Below are 17,772 nucleotides of genomic sequence, written 5' to 3'. Positions count from 1 at the left end.
TTGGAGCTGGCAGCCCTAGCTCCTCCAAAGTATTGCTAAGCAACCTGACTGTAAAGTCAAATCAAGCAAGCTCCCAAGGTGCCAACATTCCAGCTGCATGTTTTGGGGATACTTGCATTTTGTGGAAGAAGTGAGCAAAACAATTTGTGGGTTGGTTCATATCTCAGGGGTCGTAATCCAGGCTCCAGCTACAGTGGGGCCTGGAGGGCCAGGCCACTCCGTTCAAACCCCCCCCCCCCCCACTTCCATATGTATGACCCCTCCATTGGAGAGCCTCCAATCTGCCCCTTTTGCTCACTGCTGCTCTGAATAAGTGCAGCATTGCTACTGTAGGGGCTTCAGATCGGCATGGGGGTGGGCAGAGAAGCCTGCTTGGAAGGTTTACCGAATTAGACAAATCAGAGGGGCCCTGTTGCTTTACTTGAGAAGCAGAGAAAGTGTTCAGGGCCAAACTGAGTGGCCCCCTGCCCCCCCGCCCAAAAAAAATGCTGCTGTGGGCCCCACCAAACATGAAATCCTGGCTACGGGCCTGCCATAATCTGTCAAGAGGTTTCTGATCTCCACCAGCAACTCAGAGCGAAGGGTCTTGAGCAGAGATGCCAAATGCAAGTAGACAGATATTGTCATTTTATCAAAACATGGCGATATTATGAAGCTTTTTATACAAAGCACATATCCAGTTCAGTTTTATCTACCCTGACTGGCAGCAGCTCTCTTTCCCAGGGCTTTTTTTCCTGGGGGTATGTGGCAGAATGGAACCTCTTCTTGGAAACAAAATTCTTTTAAAAAGAACGTTTAAACATGAGGGGCACCCATGTGTTTCTCCTTCATTTCTCTTTGGAGAGTTCTAGCACCTCTTTTTCCAGAAAATAAGCCCTGGTCTTTCCTAATACTTGGTAGTTGAGATCTTTTAAAGTCTGGAATTGGATTTGTGGTCTTCTGCATGCAAAACAAGTGCTCTGCTGCTGAGCCAGCATCCCTTCAGCACTTAATCCTGTCATACGGTTTTGCCACACTGATATCGGAAAGGAGAGTTAATCCGTCAAGGGCAGCAAAAAGAACACCTTATTAGGGCCAGCAGTGAACTGTCTTGCGTTATGATCTGATAGTGGGGCTATGTAAATATTTAGTGAGAAATTTTGCTTGTTGATTGTTAGGGTTGGAAAATACCTGGAGACTTTGGGGGTGGATCTGGGAGATTGCGGGGTTTGGGAAGGGAAAGAGCCTTAGCATGATACAGCAGCCATTTTCTCCAGGAGAGCTGATCTCTGCCAGCTGGAGATCAGTTGTAAAAGCGGGAGATCTCCAGGCCCCACCTGGAGGCTGGCAACCCTAATGGTTGTTGATACCAACTAGTGGAAGTGTGCCTTAACAATGGCCCAAACTAGCCAGATCTGGTCAGATTTCAGAAACTAAGCAGGGTTAGCCCTGGTTTAGTACTTGGATGGGAGATCAAAGATCTGTGCAGACCCAGGCAATGGCAAAAAACCGCCCCCTCTGTCTGTCTCTTGCCTTGAAAACCCCATTAGGGGTTGGCGTGACTTGGCAGGTCTTTCTACCACTACCAGTAGGGGTATGTGTGTGTGTGAACAAGGTAAACATGCATGAAGGCATTTCCTTTTAGCTATTAGAATCCTCCTTTGCATAGCACTTAGAGCTGATTGCCAGTGACAGCTCTGTCACCAAGGTAGAAAGCATCTGTCTGTTTTAAGTCCCTAGGTGTAAAATTGCCTTTGTATATATTTGGTGATGACGAATTATTTTTTCCCCTTAGTACACGCTGCAATAAAGCTTTTAAGATGTCACCTCTGGGCCTCCTTATCATGTGTAGACTTGTCAAGAAGGGGCTATGCAAACTCTATGTAGTTAATGGACAGAGTCTCTTTCGTTTCCATCAGGACTCAGGTTTGAAGATGAGTACAATGAAGGGTTCTGCAAAGTTATTTCTGAAGAAGAAGATTCTGATGCTAGTGGGTGAGTGTGGCTGCAGCTATCAGCTATGTATATTGCATAATAGACTTACACATGGTGAGATGATATTTTTAAAATATGTGGAGTATTTTTCAGATGGGAGAGGCTGTAAGAATGGCCTTGTGGGTCAGACTAGGGTTCCATTGATAAAAGTTTGCAAAAAAACATTCTTGATGAGAGCGTACAATGCATAGTGCATCAAGGTTCTTTTTGCGGCATGATTTGCAAATGCACAAAAGCACTCCTGAGCAGCAGGCAGAAACAATCTTGATATTCCCATATGCAAAATCATATCAGATTTGCTTTTGGGGGTGATTTGTCAGCTCAGATATGCGCATGTGGGAAACTGTGGTTACACTGTATACGGAATGTGAAAATATCGAACAAAACCACAGAGGATTGCTTCAGTGCCCTGCTGTATGTGTCTGCAAGATATAAAATACATGGAAACTTTGGACAGAACTTTTTCTGCAGTGGCACCAGAAATGCTGAACTCTTGAAGGAGAGCCTCCTGAAATCACCCCTTTCCTGTTAATGTTTCGATTCCATCCCAAGCTATCCCTGTTCAGTGAGCTTTTGGAATGTCTAGATTGCTTTGATTGAACTGCTGCTGTTATAGAGTTAGATTCAGATTTAGTTGGCAATTTCCACCAAATTCCACCTTTCTTCTGCAGACTTCTTCCCCACCCCATATAATTCACCATGGTCCCCAGACCACCAGAAGCAGCATTTCATGAAAATCAGTGGGCTGTAGTGGGAGGGAGGAGGCAGGAAAGGTCTGTACTGCTGCTGGAAGATTTAGTCTGGAACCCAAGGCACTTTTTTGTAGCAGGAACTCTTTTGCATATTAGGCCACACACCCCTGATGTAGCCAGTTCTCCAAGAGCTTACAGGGCTCTTTAGTACAGGGCCTACTGTAAGCTCCAGGAGGATTGGCTACATCAGGAGGTGTGGCCTAATATGCAAATAAGTTCCTGCTTCAAAAAAGTCCTGCAGAACCCATTATTTTTATCTGTTCTCTCTCACCTGGTCTCTGCTCCTTTTGTTTGTTGGTTGTTGCTGATTTTCCCTTAATATAATACTATTTTAGTGTGTTTTAGTTCTTTGAGCCATGGTTTTTTTGCCAGCCAGCTCGAAGATTTTAACTGAAAATGTAAAATATACATATTTTTATGAACACACTAAAAATGGAGATGGGGAGTATCACTTACACCCCCCTGAGCTCCTTGGAGGAAAGTGAGGATTAAAATATATTGGGTAGATAGAGATTTTGTTTAAAAATAATGATACCTCTGTGGAAAAAAAATTCTCCTCCATCTCTAACCGAAAGGGAGACCCCGGAACAGTATGAAGCCCGGAGCAGCAGAAGACACATGAGCTACCCGGATCGAGTTCGCATACTCAACTTGCGCCGGAACTTGAACCACCTTGACAATCTTGCCAAAGAAAAGAGTATAATCTTTCGAAAAACCAGGTCAGGGTGTTCCCTCCACTCTTCTCTACAATATATGGTGGTTTGCAGGGTTTGTGTCCTTTTCCTATCAACACTGGTACCCTAAGGCCCAGAGTTCAGTCTGCAGGTGAGGCAGGGGAGGTCCCACACTGGAAAGCAAGTTGGTAATGCACTATGTCTCTGGCTCCCAGAATTCAGTAGGGCTATGGATTTCCTACAGGAGTGTTGATTCCTTTTAATTCAACATGTACTTGGGCCTGCAGAGGGATCCCCTAGGATTGCCAGGTCCTCCCTAGCCACCATTGGGGGACCTGGGGGTTGGGTTGCCAGATCCAGGTTGAGAAACTGGAGATCTGGGGATGAAACCCAGGGAGGACAGGGACCCTCAGTAGGGTATGATGCCGTAGAGTCCACCCTCCAAAGCATCCATTTTTTTCCAGGGGAACTGATCTCTGTAGCCTGGGCTGTATTCCTGGGGGATCCCCAGGTCCCGGCATAGTTCTGGTGATTCTGTCTTCTCACAGGATGATCCTTCTCAGTCAAGCACTGAGAGATTGTAGGACATGGAAAGGAAAGGTCCCATGTGCAGGCACCAGTCGTTTCCGACTCTGGGGTGATGTTGCTTTCACAATGTTTTCACGGCAGACTTTTTTACGGGGTGGTTTGCCATTGCCTTCCCCCGTCTTTTACACTTTCCCCCCAGCAAGCTGGGTACTCATTTTACCAACCTCGGAAGGATGGAAGGCTGAGTCAACCTTGGGCTGGCTACCTGAATCCAGCTTCCGCTGGAATAGAACTCAGGTCGTAAGCAGAGAGTTCAGACCACAGTACTGCAGTACTGCTGCTTTACCGCTCTGCGCCATGGGGCCGCTGTAGGACATGACAGGTGCCTTAAATGTTAATGAAAGAGTGGACCTGAGATCTGTAAATGAACAATCTTTTTAAAAGCCTAACCAGAGATTGTGTGTGCTCATTTTCAGAGAGGAACTGAATGCCTGCCATTTTCGGATTGAGACACTAACGATGCAACAAAAGGATGTGGAGGAAGAGATTGAGAGAGAGAAGGAGGCTGGAAATACGTAGGTAGTGCTACCTGCTGCTTGTTAGAGATTACTCCTCTTCCTGATATTGATTCATAGGGCTCGAGAATGTAACACTGAACTTTAAGGTTTCCAGCCTCTCCCTGGTTCTGGCAAGGCTTGATAGCGTTGTCCAATGCTTACTTAAAGTCCCTTTGTGAAGTGATGCTGAATGAGTCAGTGATGAAACCAGGAAACAAAAACAGAGCTATCTCAGGAGGCCACGGCATGCAGCACGACATGTTAACCTTTTGTTACATGCTGTAAAAAAAAAAAAGATACGTATTTCTGCTGTTGTGTTGCCGATAGCATCTGTGTTTCTATTGTGTACTTTGTGAAGCCTGGGGATATTTGCTGCACAGAGCTGGATGTATAGCAGCTTTGGAATAGCTTGATCATCTCAGGATACAGGTAGAGAGTATGATTCCAGTAGGGCGATGCAAGCAAGATGCCCAGCAGCTGGTAATTCTGAAGTCTCTTTGTGTTTCAAGAGCATCAAGGAGGAGGTGATCAAAGATAATTTGATCTTGGTAGCCTAAGGAATGTTTTAGGGGTAGGTGTACAAGGGGCTCATCCTTGGAGTCACTTTCAAGCTGCAAACTCGAACATTGTATCTCATTGTAAGTAAGGGTGGATTTTTTTAGTTACTAGGGGCAGGCTGGAAGATACATACATCTGTAAAGCCATTTGAGCTGGTAGGTTGAAAAGAGAAGCAAAACAAACCAGATGTTCTAGGTAGAAACTTGCATCCAATGTTGTGCGTTTCCAAATTTCAGTTTGATGTGGGTTATTTGTATTGAATCAAAATAGGTAAGAGTAAGAAGATAATTTGTACAAGAACAGCTCTTTAAAGGTCTATCAGGAACCAGTTTCTGATCAGTAAGGGTTTTCCATTCATCCGGGAGCCAGGTGTCAGTCCAGTGGGACCAGATGTGACTAGCTTGGTTCAGGACAGGTAAAGTCTAGGAAAATACATTACCAGAGGTTGCGACTATACCGGTTCAGTTCAAAAGCTGACTTCTTGACGCTTAGGTTAAAATTGTGGTTAACTCTTTTTAACCTAACAAAAGAAGGAAATGGATTATAAAACCGATTAATGCTTGTTTTTGCGCAAAATGGCATATAATGTATGAGCAGCATACAAATGGCGTTGCTCTAAAAATACTGTTAGGATGGCAAGAAAAAAAGAAGCGAAATGGGAAAAACCAGCAGGGAGAATGCGTGGGACAAAAATGTTCACAGCAAGTAAGTACGACAACTAACAGCAATGAAAAATGGCATATTTGAAAATCCTTAGCAAGGTCAAATTTCATCAAGCAGCAAATAGAAAACCAGAAAGAATGGGGGCAAGTAATTTCAGGTGGGTAGCAGCAGAAAAAAATTTGAGTCCAGTAGCACCTTAGACACTGACAAAAATTTTCCCAGGTATAGCTTGTGTGAGTTAAAACTCACCTTACCAGATACAAGTCGGAAGGTGGGAGGGAGTGTTACCAGGAAGGACCACTGAAGGTTACATAGATTCTGGTGGACAGGGTTTGGTGTGAAGGAGGCAGTCTCACTCTCTCTCTCTCCCCCTCCCCCTCTTCCCTCTCCCTCTCTGTCACACACACACGCACCTCAGTAACCCCATTTATCTTTGCAAAATTACTAACATCATCAGAATGGAAGAGGCTGAGCTGGTTTATTCAGGTCTCTTTGTCAGTGACTTCTCTCCCACCACCCACACACCAACTTGGGAGCAGGAGAAATGCTGTATGCAGGCCTGGATCCTGAAACTGAAAAATCTATGACAAAATGAAAAGGAGACTGTTTAAAAAAATAATGGCAATAAGAGTGTTTTCTTGTGTTCTGGTGCTACCTCAGACTGTTAAGAGGAAAAGATGGCATAGTGCATTCTCTGGATCTTTTCTCATGGGACTAATTACAATCCAAGGGTAACAGAACTGCTGTATTCTTAATTGATCTGTGTAGGAGAAAACAATGAGATTCATCCATTCATTTTGAGCAGCAAGGTGGCCTCTGATTCGTACAGCGATTACAATATTATGATCATAATTCTGTTCTCTCAAGTACAATAGTACAAAGCCAGAGGAATTTCAATTATTTTTGGAATCATAGAGTTGGAAGGGACTCCCAGGGTCATCTAGTCCAGCCCCCTGCACAATGCAGGAAATTCACAAGTATTTCCCCCTAAGTTCACAGGATCAGCATTGCTGTTAGATGGCCATCTAGCCTCTGTTTAAAAACCTCCAAGGAAGGAGAGCCCACCACCTCCCGAGGAAGCCTGTTCCACTGAGGAACCACTCTAGCTGTTAGGAAGTTCTTCCTAATGTTGAGCTAGAAACTCTTCTGAATTAATTTCGACCTGCTAGTTCTGGTCTGACCTTCTGGGGCTATAGAAAACAACATAGCTCCTCTATGTGACAGCCCTTCAAGTAGTTGAAGATGGTGATCATATCACCTCTCAGCTGCCTCCTCTCCAGGCTAAACATACACAGCTCCTTCAACCATATTCTTCTCCTTCAAGCTTATTCTGAATTATTGGCTTCCCTCCCCTGCACCGGTGCTATCCACTGTCACAGCCATCGCCGGAAGTTTTCTTATTCAGTTCTTCCAAACCCTTGCAGAAGCTTTTCTTATATGAAAATATTGGGTTTATTTCACCATCTTTCTGTTTCACCTGCTTTTAGGCCTCTTTATAGAGTTGTGAGTGAGCAACAGATCGCAGATAAGCACTGTAGAATTTTTAATTGGCCCGTTTGCTCAGGATGCGTGAAACCTCTTCATTTATTTCTAGAAGCACTTCTGGCTCATTGGCGAGTGGCGCTGCATGCTTGGACGCTTATCCATAAAAGGGGGCATGCAATTTTCACATTGAGAGACTTTCCAAAGTGGTTATTTCAGTCTTAGCCATGGCAGTCCATTGTGTTGCTGAATTACACGATAGCTGGCCAACTTGCTGTTGTCTGTGGTGCAGCATTGCCTGTTCTGAGGAGTTTCTCATCGTCTTGTGCCAAAAGTCACTTGGCAGGGGCAGGGGGGGGCAGGGAGTAGATTTGCAGTAGCTATCCTGTAGCTTGTAGCTAAGTTCAGGATACTTATCTGTGATGGATATGCAGTTTTTCACTCCCCAAACTCCAAATGTTGCATGTCGGTTGCTTTCTTTGTTCCGATGGGGGGGGGGGGGAATCTAAACTTAGTGTGCTTCTCTCTGTCTCTCTCTTTGATTTTTGTAAAGTGTACAACCCTCTCACTCCTCTGTTTCCCCAGCTGTGAAGTAGGAGGCAATTTGCTGTACATTCCCACCCCCACCCCCCATTTGTTTGAATTCAAAGCCGTTGGCGGTTTATGTGCTGGGATCAACTGTGTTGTGAACAAACTTTGCAGCCACCACCGTGCTTGCTCGCTATTTGTCAAGTTAATATAATTGTGTCAAGGCATAACAAACTAATAAAAGGCGAGTTAAGTGCCGAGCGGAAAGGCTGATGAGCAGAAGTAATGGGCTGAGGTGCTGACAGTATCACAGTAAAATAAATTCTCCCGTAGCAGATCCTGCAGAGAAAACCAGCAGTTGCCTTTTGGCAGACAAGGCCAGGCCATGAGATCTCTCTTTTCTCTTCAGGAATTGCATAGCAGGGAAAATTCTGTCTCCTTGCATATATGAAATCTGCTGCTTCTTGGAGAAGAGCTAGATTCTTCAAGACCAACAAGATGTTCAGAGTATGAGCTTTGGAGAATCAAAGATATCTGACAGAGGGTGCTTTGACCCTTGAAAGCTCATACCATGAAATCCTTGCTTGTCTCTAAGGTGTTACTGCCCTGGCTTGAATAGCCCAGGATAGACAGATCTTGTCAGATCTCAGAAGCCAAACAGGGTTGGCCCTGCTCAGTATTTGGAAGGGAGACCACCAAGGAATACTGGGGGTTGCTATGCAGAGGCAGGCAATGGCAAACTACCTCTGAACGTCTCTTGCTTTGAAAACCCAATGAGGTCAACCATCAGTCGGTTGCCTGATGGCAACCCCCCCCCCCCCCCCAAAAAGTGCTTTTGAACTCAAATCTAGTTGTTCCATTGCAGACCAACATGGCTACCTTTTGTGACTGTCTTCTACTGTCTGAAACTATCCGCTGAGAGGTTAGCAATCTTTCCTACAGTGGCTGATATTGAACTAACCCGGGCCATGTCCTGTCCTCTCCTTTGTTTTTTTTTTAAATTTATTTTTAGTACATTTTTATCTTGCATTTCTTCAGTTGCAGAACTCAAGACCACTTGGATAGGATTTCCAGGAGGCTATCAAGAACTAATGGGTCCAAGAACCCACAGAACTTAGTGGTAGTTCACACCAGCAGATCACCACTGGGGTCTGTCAAGACGTGGAACTTCAAGTAAAGACGGATCATAGTATTGTAACAATTAATCCATTTATTGAGAACAAACAGTCAGCAGAGAGGCAGATTGAGTTTGATACTGGCCCAAGGTTGGGGCCAGCCTTTTCTACATTTCTAAAAGTAGGAAACAATACAGCCCTTTTCACACCCCCAGAGACAGCCCGGTTCTTCCCAGGGCTTTATCTTTTTCTCAGAGGAAGAGTCCTTGAGGATGTGGACTTCAAAGCCGCAGATGGCTTTTCGGCGGGGTGTGAGATTTTACTCTTTGTGGTTACAATATGCTTGGGGAAAGGACACTTGCTACATTTCTCAGGGTTAGTAAAGCAGAGTTCATGTTAAGGTACATCATGGCGTTAGTCATGTCAAGCATTTCTAATCTACAATTCAGTTCCAGTAAGTTACATGTCTGACAGGGTCACATGTGGGAATACTCTCTGGCAGTGAAGTATTCTGGAGTGACTCTGTCTACCCGTAGCTGCAGTCCCTTTGACATGGAATGTTTCCAAGCCAAACCCAGCCTTCTCCTTCACCCTGGCATCAGCCATCTGCCTCCTGAATCTCTGACCCTGCTTATAACCTAGCTCTGGCGAACTGGCCACAGCCTTCTCTGAGGATAACAACCTGGCTCTTCTTGGTCTTGCAAACATGGCCCTCTTTCCTACCAGAGTTTGGTATGCTGCATCGGATCAACCTTTGGATCTTCTCAAGCCCAAAGTTCTATCTCTAGTGATTCCTCTATTGGAGAGCACCCATTCCAGGTGTATTTCCTGGCATATATATGCCTAAGAGATATGCCCCTACCTCCCATCCATTTCGGAATTAAAAAAAAAAAACCCTACGTACAAGACAATTTCTTTTTTTCAGAATTGCCAACCACTTCAGAATAAGCTGTAATGTCTGCAAAAATGCTCTCATTTCAGTAATTGTCAGTCAACCGGTGTACAGAATTTTAAAGCGACTGAAAGGAGAAATGGACACTTTAGCAGCATAATTGAAAGGCACGCCATTAATATAAACTGGCAGAATTCTGAAAACATAAGCCTTACCCTCAAGGCACCATAATTGTTTCTTTTTTATGTACAAGGTTTTAACATTCATTATTTCCAATTTTCTTCTCTCTTTTTTTTTTTTGAACAAACATAATAGTGCTGCCGTGTTCCGCCTACAGGCAACGCAGAGGCGTTTGTGTGGTGAACTGGGAAATGAAAAGGACCTGGAGTCCAAAATTGCTGAGATGCTGAATGAAAACATGTAAGTCAAAGAGGGAGAAAAAGGTGGCAAAGGGATTGATCGTTACAGTCTTCTATTAATAATACCTAGCAATTTAGCCCAGAGTCCAGAAAACCTACTTAATGTTTCCTGCTTTTAAGTTGGGAGGCTTAATCAATAAGTATGTAAATGTGTTAACATCTAACATTTTAATGGACTGAAAATGTGAAAGGCAGGCACCCTATTAAGAAAGTTTGGATTTTGCGCAGTGAAAGCATTTTCTGTCCTCCCTTTGGAAAATTGTCAGAAGCATCTAGCGATACATTTTCACACCTTGCTGGTTTTTTTCTAGCCAGCACATTTTGGTGGGGGTGTCTGTCCCACCTTGGGGAGAGAGAAAAGGGATTTGGAACTTCAGAGTCCCCCCTCTGCCCCACAAGCAAGGGCATTTGATGGGAAGTCCGGGCAGATGAGACCGATACAGCAGGAGAAGGATAGTGGGAGAGGAGGAATGAGGAATTGTGGCTTGAGAGCATCTGTTTAGAAGACAAGGAGATGGTTTGGATGATTTTTCAGGAGGTCCTCTTTCACAAACAACTGCTCAGATTAATGGTTTGCTGAAACAGTAAGGTTAGAACAGCAACTTGACTTGAGCTTGCTGTTCCCTTCTGAGCAAGTATGTCTGTGGAGGAGATGCTGTGGTTTCCCACAAGTTTGTTCAGTCTGTCCACTCACATGAATAGAGAAATTGCCTGAGCAGCAATTTTGCCAAAGAGAACTTCTTAGGGTGCCCCTGAAACAGAAATCCCTCATGGCTACCATGATGGCTGTTATTTAGATGGAAGCTTGGAAATTCAGAGGAAAGTAAGGCAGTCTTCTACCCCAAATTTTCCTCTGCTCCCTACAAACACATGCATTTATGTTGCATATCGACAGGTCTTTCTAATGATCAGAGTCCACAGTCCAGTGGCTGGCTGTCCAGCACAGCTGGAGGCAAGCAGTGTAATTCAACATGGCAGGAGGCTGGGTATCCATAAGTAGCAACTGTGCATCTGATGGTCCAGAGGCAAGAAATATAGTCCAGGACTTGCATTAAGTCAAGGAAGCAGCAATGCAGAAGAAGTGTGAAGGGTTGAAGAGCTGAGCCAGGACTGTCATCTCCCACAGACACAACTTGCTTCAATGGAGGAGCAGACTCAGAGAGTGGAGTTTCATAGGGCCTAGCGGACTGAGATTGATTCTTGAGGGTCAGCTGACACCAAGTGCTTGGTCATGTAAAGCTGCCTTTTGCAGCATAGACTCTGAGCCTGTCTAGTTTAGAACTGCTTTGTCTTAAGCCAGTCCATGGTCTTTTCCTTGCATCTCTTATGTGAGATTCTTTAACAGGAGATGAATTAAAATCTGGAGCCTTGTGCGCACAAAGCCATCGCTGTACCACTGACGCTTAGCCCTGTTGTGTGGCTGAGCTGGCACTATATTCTTTTGAAGCAGGAGTATGGCTGAGCTGGTTCTGTAGCTTTCCTTTTGAAACAAGTGTCCCGGTCTGCATGGCTGCAAAAAAAGGGGGATTAAATAGATTCATGGAGGATAAGTCTATCAATGAGGCATCCACCCATAGTGGCTGAGGGAAACCTCCACATTCAGAGACACTAAGCCTCTGAATCCCAGAGCCAGGAGGCAACATCAGAGGAAGGCATCAGCTTCTGTGCCTTCTTGTTGGTCCGCCAGAGGAACTGACTGGCCGCTGTGTGAGACAGGACAAGATGGACCACTAGCCTGAACCATCAGGGCTCTTCTTATGTACTTATAGAAAGAGCAAAGTGCAGTAGCACAGTAGACTGAGGCACCAAAGTGTGGCTGCTGAAAGACCCACCTTAAAATGCCTGTTCTTGCACTGTGTATGCCTTCCTGTGCATATTATTGATCACTGGTTTCTGGTGCTTGTTGATTTTACTGTAAGCTGCTTTGGCATGTTTTATGGAGAAATGACAAATAAAATGCTGTAAACAGTGAAGGACAGTGAGGTAATGAGGGAACAAAGATTAGTTCCCTTCTGTTCTGTGATCCATTAAGGGAGGGAGGGAAGGTCCCTCCCCAACTTTAAATGTGAGTGGGGGAAATGCATGAATAAATGCATGGAGATTCTTCCTGTTGCATCTACTTTGGTCCTGATTCCCTACCTGCTGGCCCACTGCAAAAAAAAAAGAATTCCTCAGTGGCTACCAGCTGAACAAATAGTATACGTGCCAGCTCAAAATATTTTGTTTTTCATCTTAAAAGAGCAAAGAGGTGCCTATTAGAGGCAATGCTTTCCTATTTGGCCATTGTGCCCCTTGGAGCCATCCTAGGTAAACTTGCAAATATAAATAATAGGTTTAAAAATGATTAGATTTGTATTAGTGGATGGCTCTTTGGGATAATTTAAGTTTATTGGTAGGGAGGGATAGAAGAAAGAGAGTGAGTGTGCTGTTCTCTATTGAACTCATACAGATGACCACTTTGGAAATTAAACTTTTAAATGGGTGGAGTTGTGAGGGCAACTAAAAATGAAAGACATTTAGAGCTTAATAGGTCATCTTTCAATTCATCCCCTGCTCTGAAAGGAGACTGTTTATATTTCAGTCATCCTCAACAGCTGTTTGTATAACCTACTTTTTTCAAACTTTTAGTGTTTTAGTGGAGCCAGATAGCTCCAGTTTGGCCTTTTTTTGTCCCAAATTGGAGGGAAAGAATGGACAGTTTTCACACACAGAAAGAGTTGTCAGAAGGGAAAACAGTAGCATCATTATGGTGGCGTCTCAAGCAGGCGAGGCACTTGTCACAAAAATAGTCATAAAATAAAATCACTGTTGTCATGGTTAGGGATAATTCTCCAACTGGATGATGAGTAAAGATGGACAAGTTTCTACAAAAGACAATTTTCCTGGTTACCACCTATCTTCCCATGCTGTATGCAACCACGGGAGAGTGTTGGGTGTTTTAATGGGGTAACATCGGGGCCAAATACGCTCAGCCAGTACTTAACTTGAACCAAGAGTGCACCTTAGAACTGCTAGGGGTTTCTTGACAGGCAGGAGTGAGAATTCCCATTTAGTTTCCTTTTTATATCCTTTCAGTTTTACACTTTTGGTTCTTGATTTTGTAAATTGGTTTGCCTTGTGTGAATGCACATAGCTTTTATATGCAATTCACACTGCATTGGTACAATGTACATGATTATCCTGATAGTTTCCAATCCTGATTTAATGACACAGTACTTAAAAATGCATACATTTTAGAGGGGAAGGAATTAGTGAATGCAAACAAAATGGTGTGGGCAATCAAGAATTATGGGTATGAGCGACAGAAGAGAGAAACAGGGATTTTTTTCAAGGTCAAAACAGCAGGGCTAGGAAACATAAAATTGTCCCTAAATCAGAAAGTAGAACACTTGGAAGCCACCATCCTTAGAGGTTGAATTACTAATTTAGTCATGTTTGATTTCCCCTTGCTCAATTAACACTGCATGCTCTTAACTGATGCCTTGTACGCTCTGAATAAATCATCTTGAAAGTGGTGGTGGTCGGGAAACAACATGGGGGGCGGGAACACCTGTTGCGTTGTCCCACAGAGGTCACAAGGCTGTTGCAACTCCAGCAGCAAGAGTCGTGAATATTCTTCAGCAACTCTGAACCAGAAAGCGAGGTCTGTTTTAGAATTACATCAAGAGCTTATACATCTGTTGGGTTTCTCATATTTTTTAAAAAGTGAGGGAAATAATTGTGTTCTTGACAAATGGTCACACCACCAGCCCTGAATTTCCCTATCTTCCCCTCACTAGAGGGGAGTGACTTGCAGGCCCGTAGCTACAGGGGAGCTTGGGAGGGGCCAGGCCCATCCTTTCAACCCCCCCCCCTTCCAACTGTATGGCCCCTCCATCAGAGGGCCCCAAATCTGTCCCCTTTGCTCACCATCACTCTGAACAAGTAGTAGCATTGCTGCTGGTCTTTTCACCTTTTCTCTCCCCTTCCCTAAAACACCTTGCAAAGCAAAGGGGGGGGGAACAGAGTCAAGAGGTCTCTGTCTCTCTGAGAGATGGGCACATAAGAAAGGGGTGGAGGAGCAGAGCTACTGAGCTGCCCAGGAGAAGGGGGGTTAGCTTGTGGAACTCAAAGTAGCTTACAGTGCTAAGAGCCCGGGGCCACCAAACTTGGTGGCCCCCCCAACCAACAAATCCTGCTGTGGGCCCCAGCAAACATGAAATCCTGGTTACAGCCCTGGTGAGTTGTCCCTCATTTCATTTCAGTTTGCAAAATAAAAGGAATGAAGGAAGAGAGAAAGGGAAGGACAGACAGGGTGCTCTTCCCCACAGTTCGCTTTCTGGTCACTCATTCATCTCACCTACTAATGGTGCAGTTATGATTGTTCATGTTGCCCCCTGTCATGCAAGTCATAAAAAGTAACTCCAAAAATGCTCTTAAACTGCACCATGCTTTGATCATTCTACTTCTAACTTTCGGTTCCTTAATAAAGTTGCCTTATACTAAGCTTGGTACATTCAGCTTGGCATTTTTTGCTCTAAGTGGCACCAGCTCCGGAGGACCTCAGGCAGCGAATGCCTTTTTTAAAAAAATGTAGTCCCAATCATCAGATGTTGAGAACCTGCGTTGATTTTAGCAGAAGTGCCAGAGACCTTCAGCATGCCAAGTTCATACTTTGACCCTAGGCCACATCTTCTGTCCCATTCCCAGGTGCAGCTTCGGAATTCATAACTGCAGTGAAACCCTGGTTAACATTCATAAAGCTAGATGCCAGCTGAGATTTTAATCGGTTTTCAGTGTTGATTAGTCCAGATAAACTGTTGCCTTTATTAAATTAGCTTGGCTTTTCATGGAATTGATACGGCTATAACATTTTATTCTGCTTGTATGCTGGAAGCACTTCTCTTCAGTTCGTGGGCTCTTTTAGTGTTTTTATTGCAAACTGCAGTGAAGTCTTTGGAAACCAGCTGGATGTGCATTTCCATCAATAAATATTTTAGCTGGCTATTGTCCTCGTTTGAAAGCAATCCAGTTAACAGGCCCAATTAACAGCAGACCCTCCCTTGTGGATTTTACAAGGCTCGGGATGTGGAAGATTGAAATTGAACAAGGCAAGTTTGCAGACCTCCGCAAGCAGATCACACAGGACGAGAAAGAGCTCGACCAGCAACACCAGGAGCAAGCAGAAGAACGGCTCCAGAAGCAGACGGAGCGAGCGGTGATGCTGAGCCGGAAGTGCCTGGCTGCAAAGAGGTTTGTGTGGAGCCTGCTGCACATGTGTATGCTTTAGAGGTCCAGAAGCAGCGAGTAATTAGAGCAATCAGTCAGTCATGGGTGGGGGGCAGGGAAGCAGGGTAGCCAAGTGGAGTAGCCATAACCTACTAGGGAGCCCAGAAGACCTTGGCACTGAATAGCAGCTTGTAGCCCAGGATGGCATTTGTGGGATCACCTGATCTTTGAGATTCTAGTGTTAATATCTCAGCATTGACTGTCTCCTGTCCCATCCTCTGCCATGCGGCCTTGGTAGTAAAAACAACAAGGAATTAGTGTAAGAACTGGTGGGTTAACAGACCTGGCAGGTATTATTTGTCCAGTTCTCAAGTACTGATGCACAGTCTTGACGAGTTAAAATTTAGCTGACTTCTTAAGTCCCCAAGCAGAGATGACTATAAAAAGCCCTCCCCCTTACAGATTGATTGATTCCGGGCTGGACAATTACTTGGCCAGTAAGCAAGTTGCTTCCAAATCCTTGACTAACAGCAAGCAGGAGTTCCATTGACTAGGACTTCAGGAGGTCCTGCCCTGTTCAAGAGAGGAAGCCAGGACTCATATTTTCTTCTGTATTTTGCCTCTTTACAGAGAACGGCAGGAAACCGCTGAGGATTACGAGCGAAAGGTTTCCAAAGCTTTGGATGATGCTCGGAGGAACCGTGAAAAAGGTGTACGGTTTCTGGAGTCCAGCTTGGCAAGGTTTTCCATTTAGACTGCTCGTTATAGTTCAGTTTCAAAGAGCAATACATAAAATTAGATAAATTAAAAGAGAACATGATAAGAGCACTGCCGCATAAGACTAAAAGGCCATCTAGTGTAGCACCTAGTTTCCCACAGTGGCCAACCAGATGCTCCCAGGAGCCACATGAAACTGACAGCCTTCACTGGTTGTTATGCCTCCCCCAAAGTGACTGGTATGCAAAAATGTATTGTTTCTCAGCCTTGGACAGGGGTGTCAAACATGTGGTCTGGGGGCAGAATCAGGCCTGCAGAGGGTTCCTGTCAGGCCCCTGAGCAACTGGCTGTCATCTCCTTCCTCCCTCTCTCTTGCTTCCTTCTGCATCACAGTTGGCTTTGCCAGTCAATCATGCAGGAGCTACAGAGCAGAATCTGTATTTTCTCCATTGGTTGAGGTTCCTCCCTTGGGGAGGAAAGGGGGAGGAATAGCTTGCTTTGCCAGGCTCTCGCAATCACACAGCAGAACTACTGAACCAAGCCTCTCTTCCTTCTATTGACTGAGGCTCTTCCCCCTCCTGGTCCCCTGGGGAAGGAAGGAAAGAGCCAGAGCTTCCTTTGCCCAGTTGTTGTTGTTATTAATCTATTTATTTATTTATTGCATTTGATTAATCGCCCTATCCCGGCAAGTGCCAGGCTCAGGGCGATGTACAACAGTAAAAACACACATATATAAAATCAATTACATTAAAATTGGATCTTCCTGGATCCCATGGGAGAGATACAAAGAAAGCGCCTTTAAGACCGAGTGTTAATATTTTAAGGATGTTTTAAGCGTTTTTAAAAAATCTTTGTGTTTGTCTGCGTTCTTTATAAAGTTTATATCTCTGCTACCTAATCATAAATAGGTATACACATGGCCCAGTCCAACCCAACATAGCTCGGCCTGACAAGTCTCATTTATGTCAGATTTGGCCCTCATAACAAGTGAATTTGACACTCCTGGCCTTGAAGGTTCCTCTTAATAGCAGTTGATTACCCTCAGTGCATTTGTGTAATTTTTTCTAGTAATTGGTTCTGGTGGATTTGATTCACTCAGGGGTCACCATCCCATTATCCCAGGAGTGGCTATCCCCTGTTGTTTGCCCCCAGTACTCAAAGGTATATAGTCTCTGGACCAAGCAGTTCTATTTAGCCATCATGGCTAATGGCCACTGGTATGTGCATCCTTTATGAATTTGTCCAATATCCCTCTATAGCTATCGAAGCAAGTGGCCTTTTTCACATCTTGTGGCAGTGAATTCCATATTAATTATGCCTTCCAAGAAGTATTTCTTTTTACTGTCTGGAACAGGGGTTGCCAAACTGTGACTTGGGAGCCACATTCTTTCACATACATTGTGTGGGTCTTGAAGCCCCCACTACCCTGCCAGCTGGCTTGGAGAAGGCATTTGTCTCTTTAAATAACTTCTTCAAGCCAGCCAACCAATGGCTTTTAAGAATGCATTTAAAGTTAAAGTTGCTTTCTTTCCATCTCTTCTTCCCTCCCCCCTCCCTCCTCTATTTTCCTTCCTCTCCTTCCCTTCCCTTCCTTCTGGCTCTCAAACATCTGATGTTTATTCTATGTGACTCTTAACGTTAAGCAAGTTTGGCCACTCTTGGTTTGGAATCTACTGTCTGTCAGTTAATTTGAGTGACCCTTATT

At 44.5% G+C, this 17,772-nt stretch overlaps 1 protein-coding gene across 1 annotated transcript in view; it reads left to right on the top strand.

Moving 5' to 3' along the window:
* The first annotated feature begins 1,896 nt into the window (after positions 1-1,896).
* The window catches only part of CFAP74 (cilia and flagella associated protein 74), a 98,634-nt gene continuing 82,758 nt past the window's right edge, over positions 1,897-17,772 (top strand). The window contains exons 1-6 of the mRNA XM_060259605.1: positions 1,897-1,974; positions 3,302-3,445; positions 4,405-4,503; positions 10,039-10,143; positions 15,201-15,374; positions 15,981-16,091. Coding sequence (XP_060115588.1) covers positions 3,345-3,445; positions 4,405-4,503; positions 10,039-10,143; positions 15,201-15,374; positions 15,981-16,091 — 590 coding nt within the window. The 5' untranslated portion in view covers positions 1,897-1,974; positions 3,302-3,344. The remainder of the gene's footprint in view (positions 1,975-3,301; positions 3,446-4,404; positions 4,504-10,038; positions 10,144-15,200; positions 15,375-15,980; positions 16,092-17,772) is intronic.

Source organism: Heteronotia binoei, chromosome 18, assembly GCF_032191835.1.
Source record: "Heteronotia binoei isolate CCM8104 ecotype False Entrance Well chromosome 18, APGP_CSIRO_Hbin_v1, whole genome shotgun sequence".
Classification (NCBI taxonomy): domain Eukaryota; kingdom Metazoa; phylum Chordata; class Lepidosauria; order Squamata; family Gekkonidae; genus Heteronotia; species Heteronotia binoei.
The sequence above is the reverse complement of the archived record's forward strand: the minus strand, read 5'-3'. Positions and strand labels throughout refer to the sequence as shown.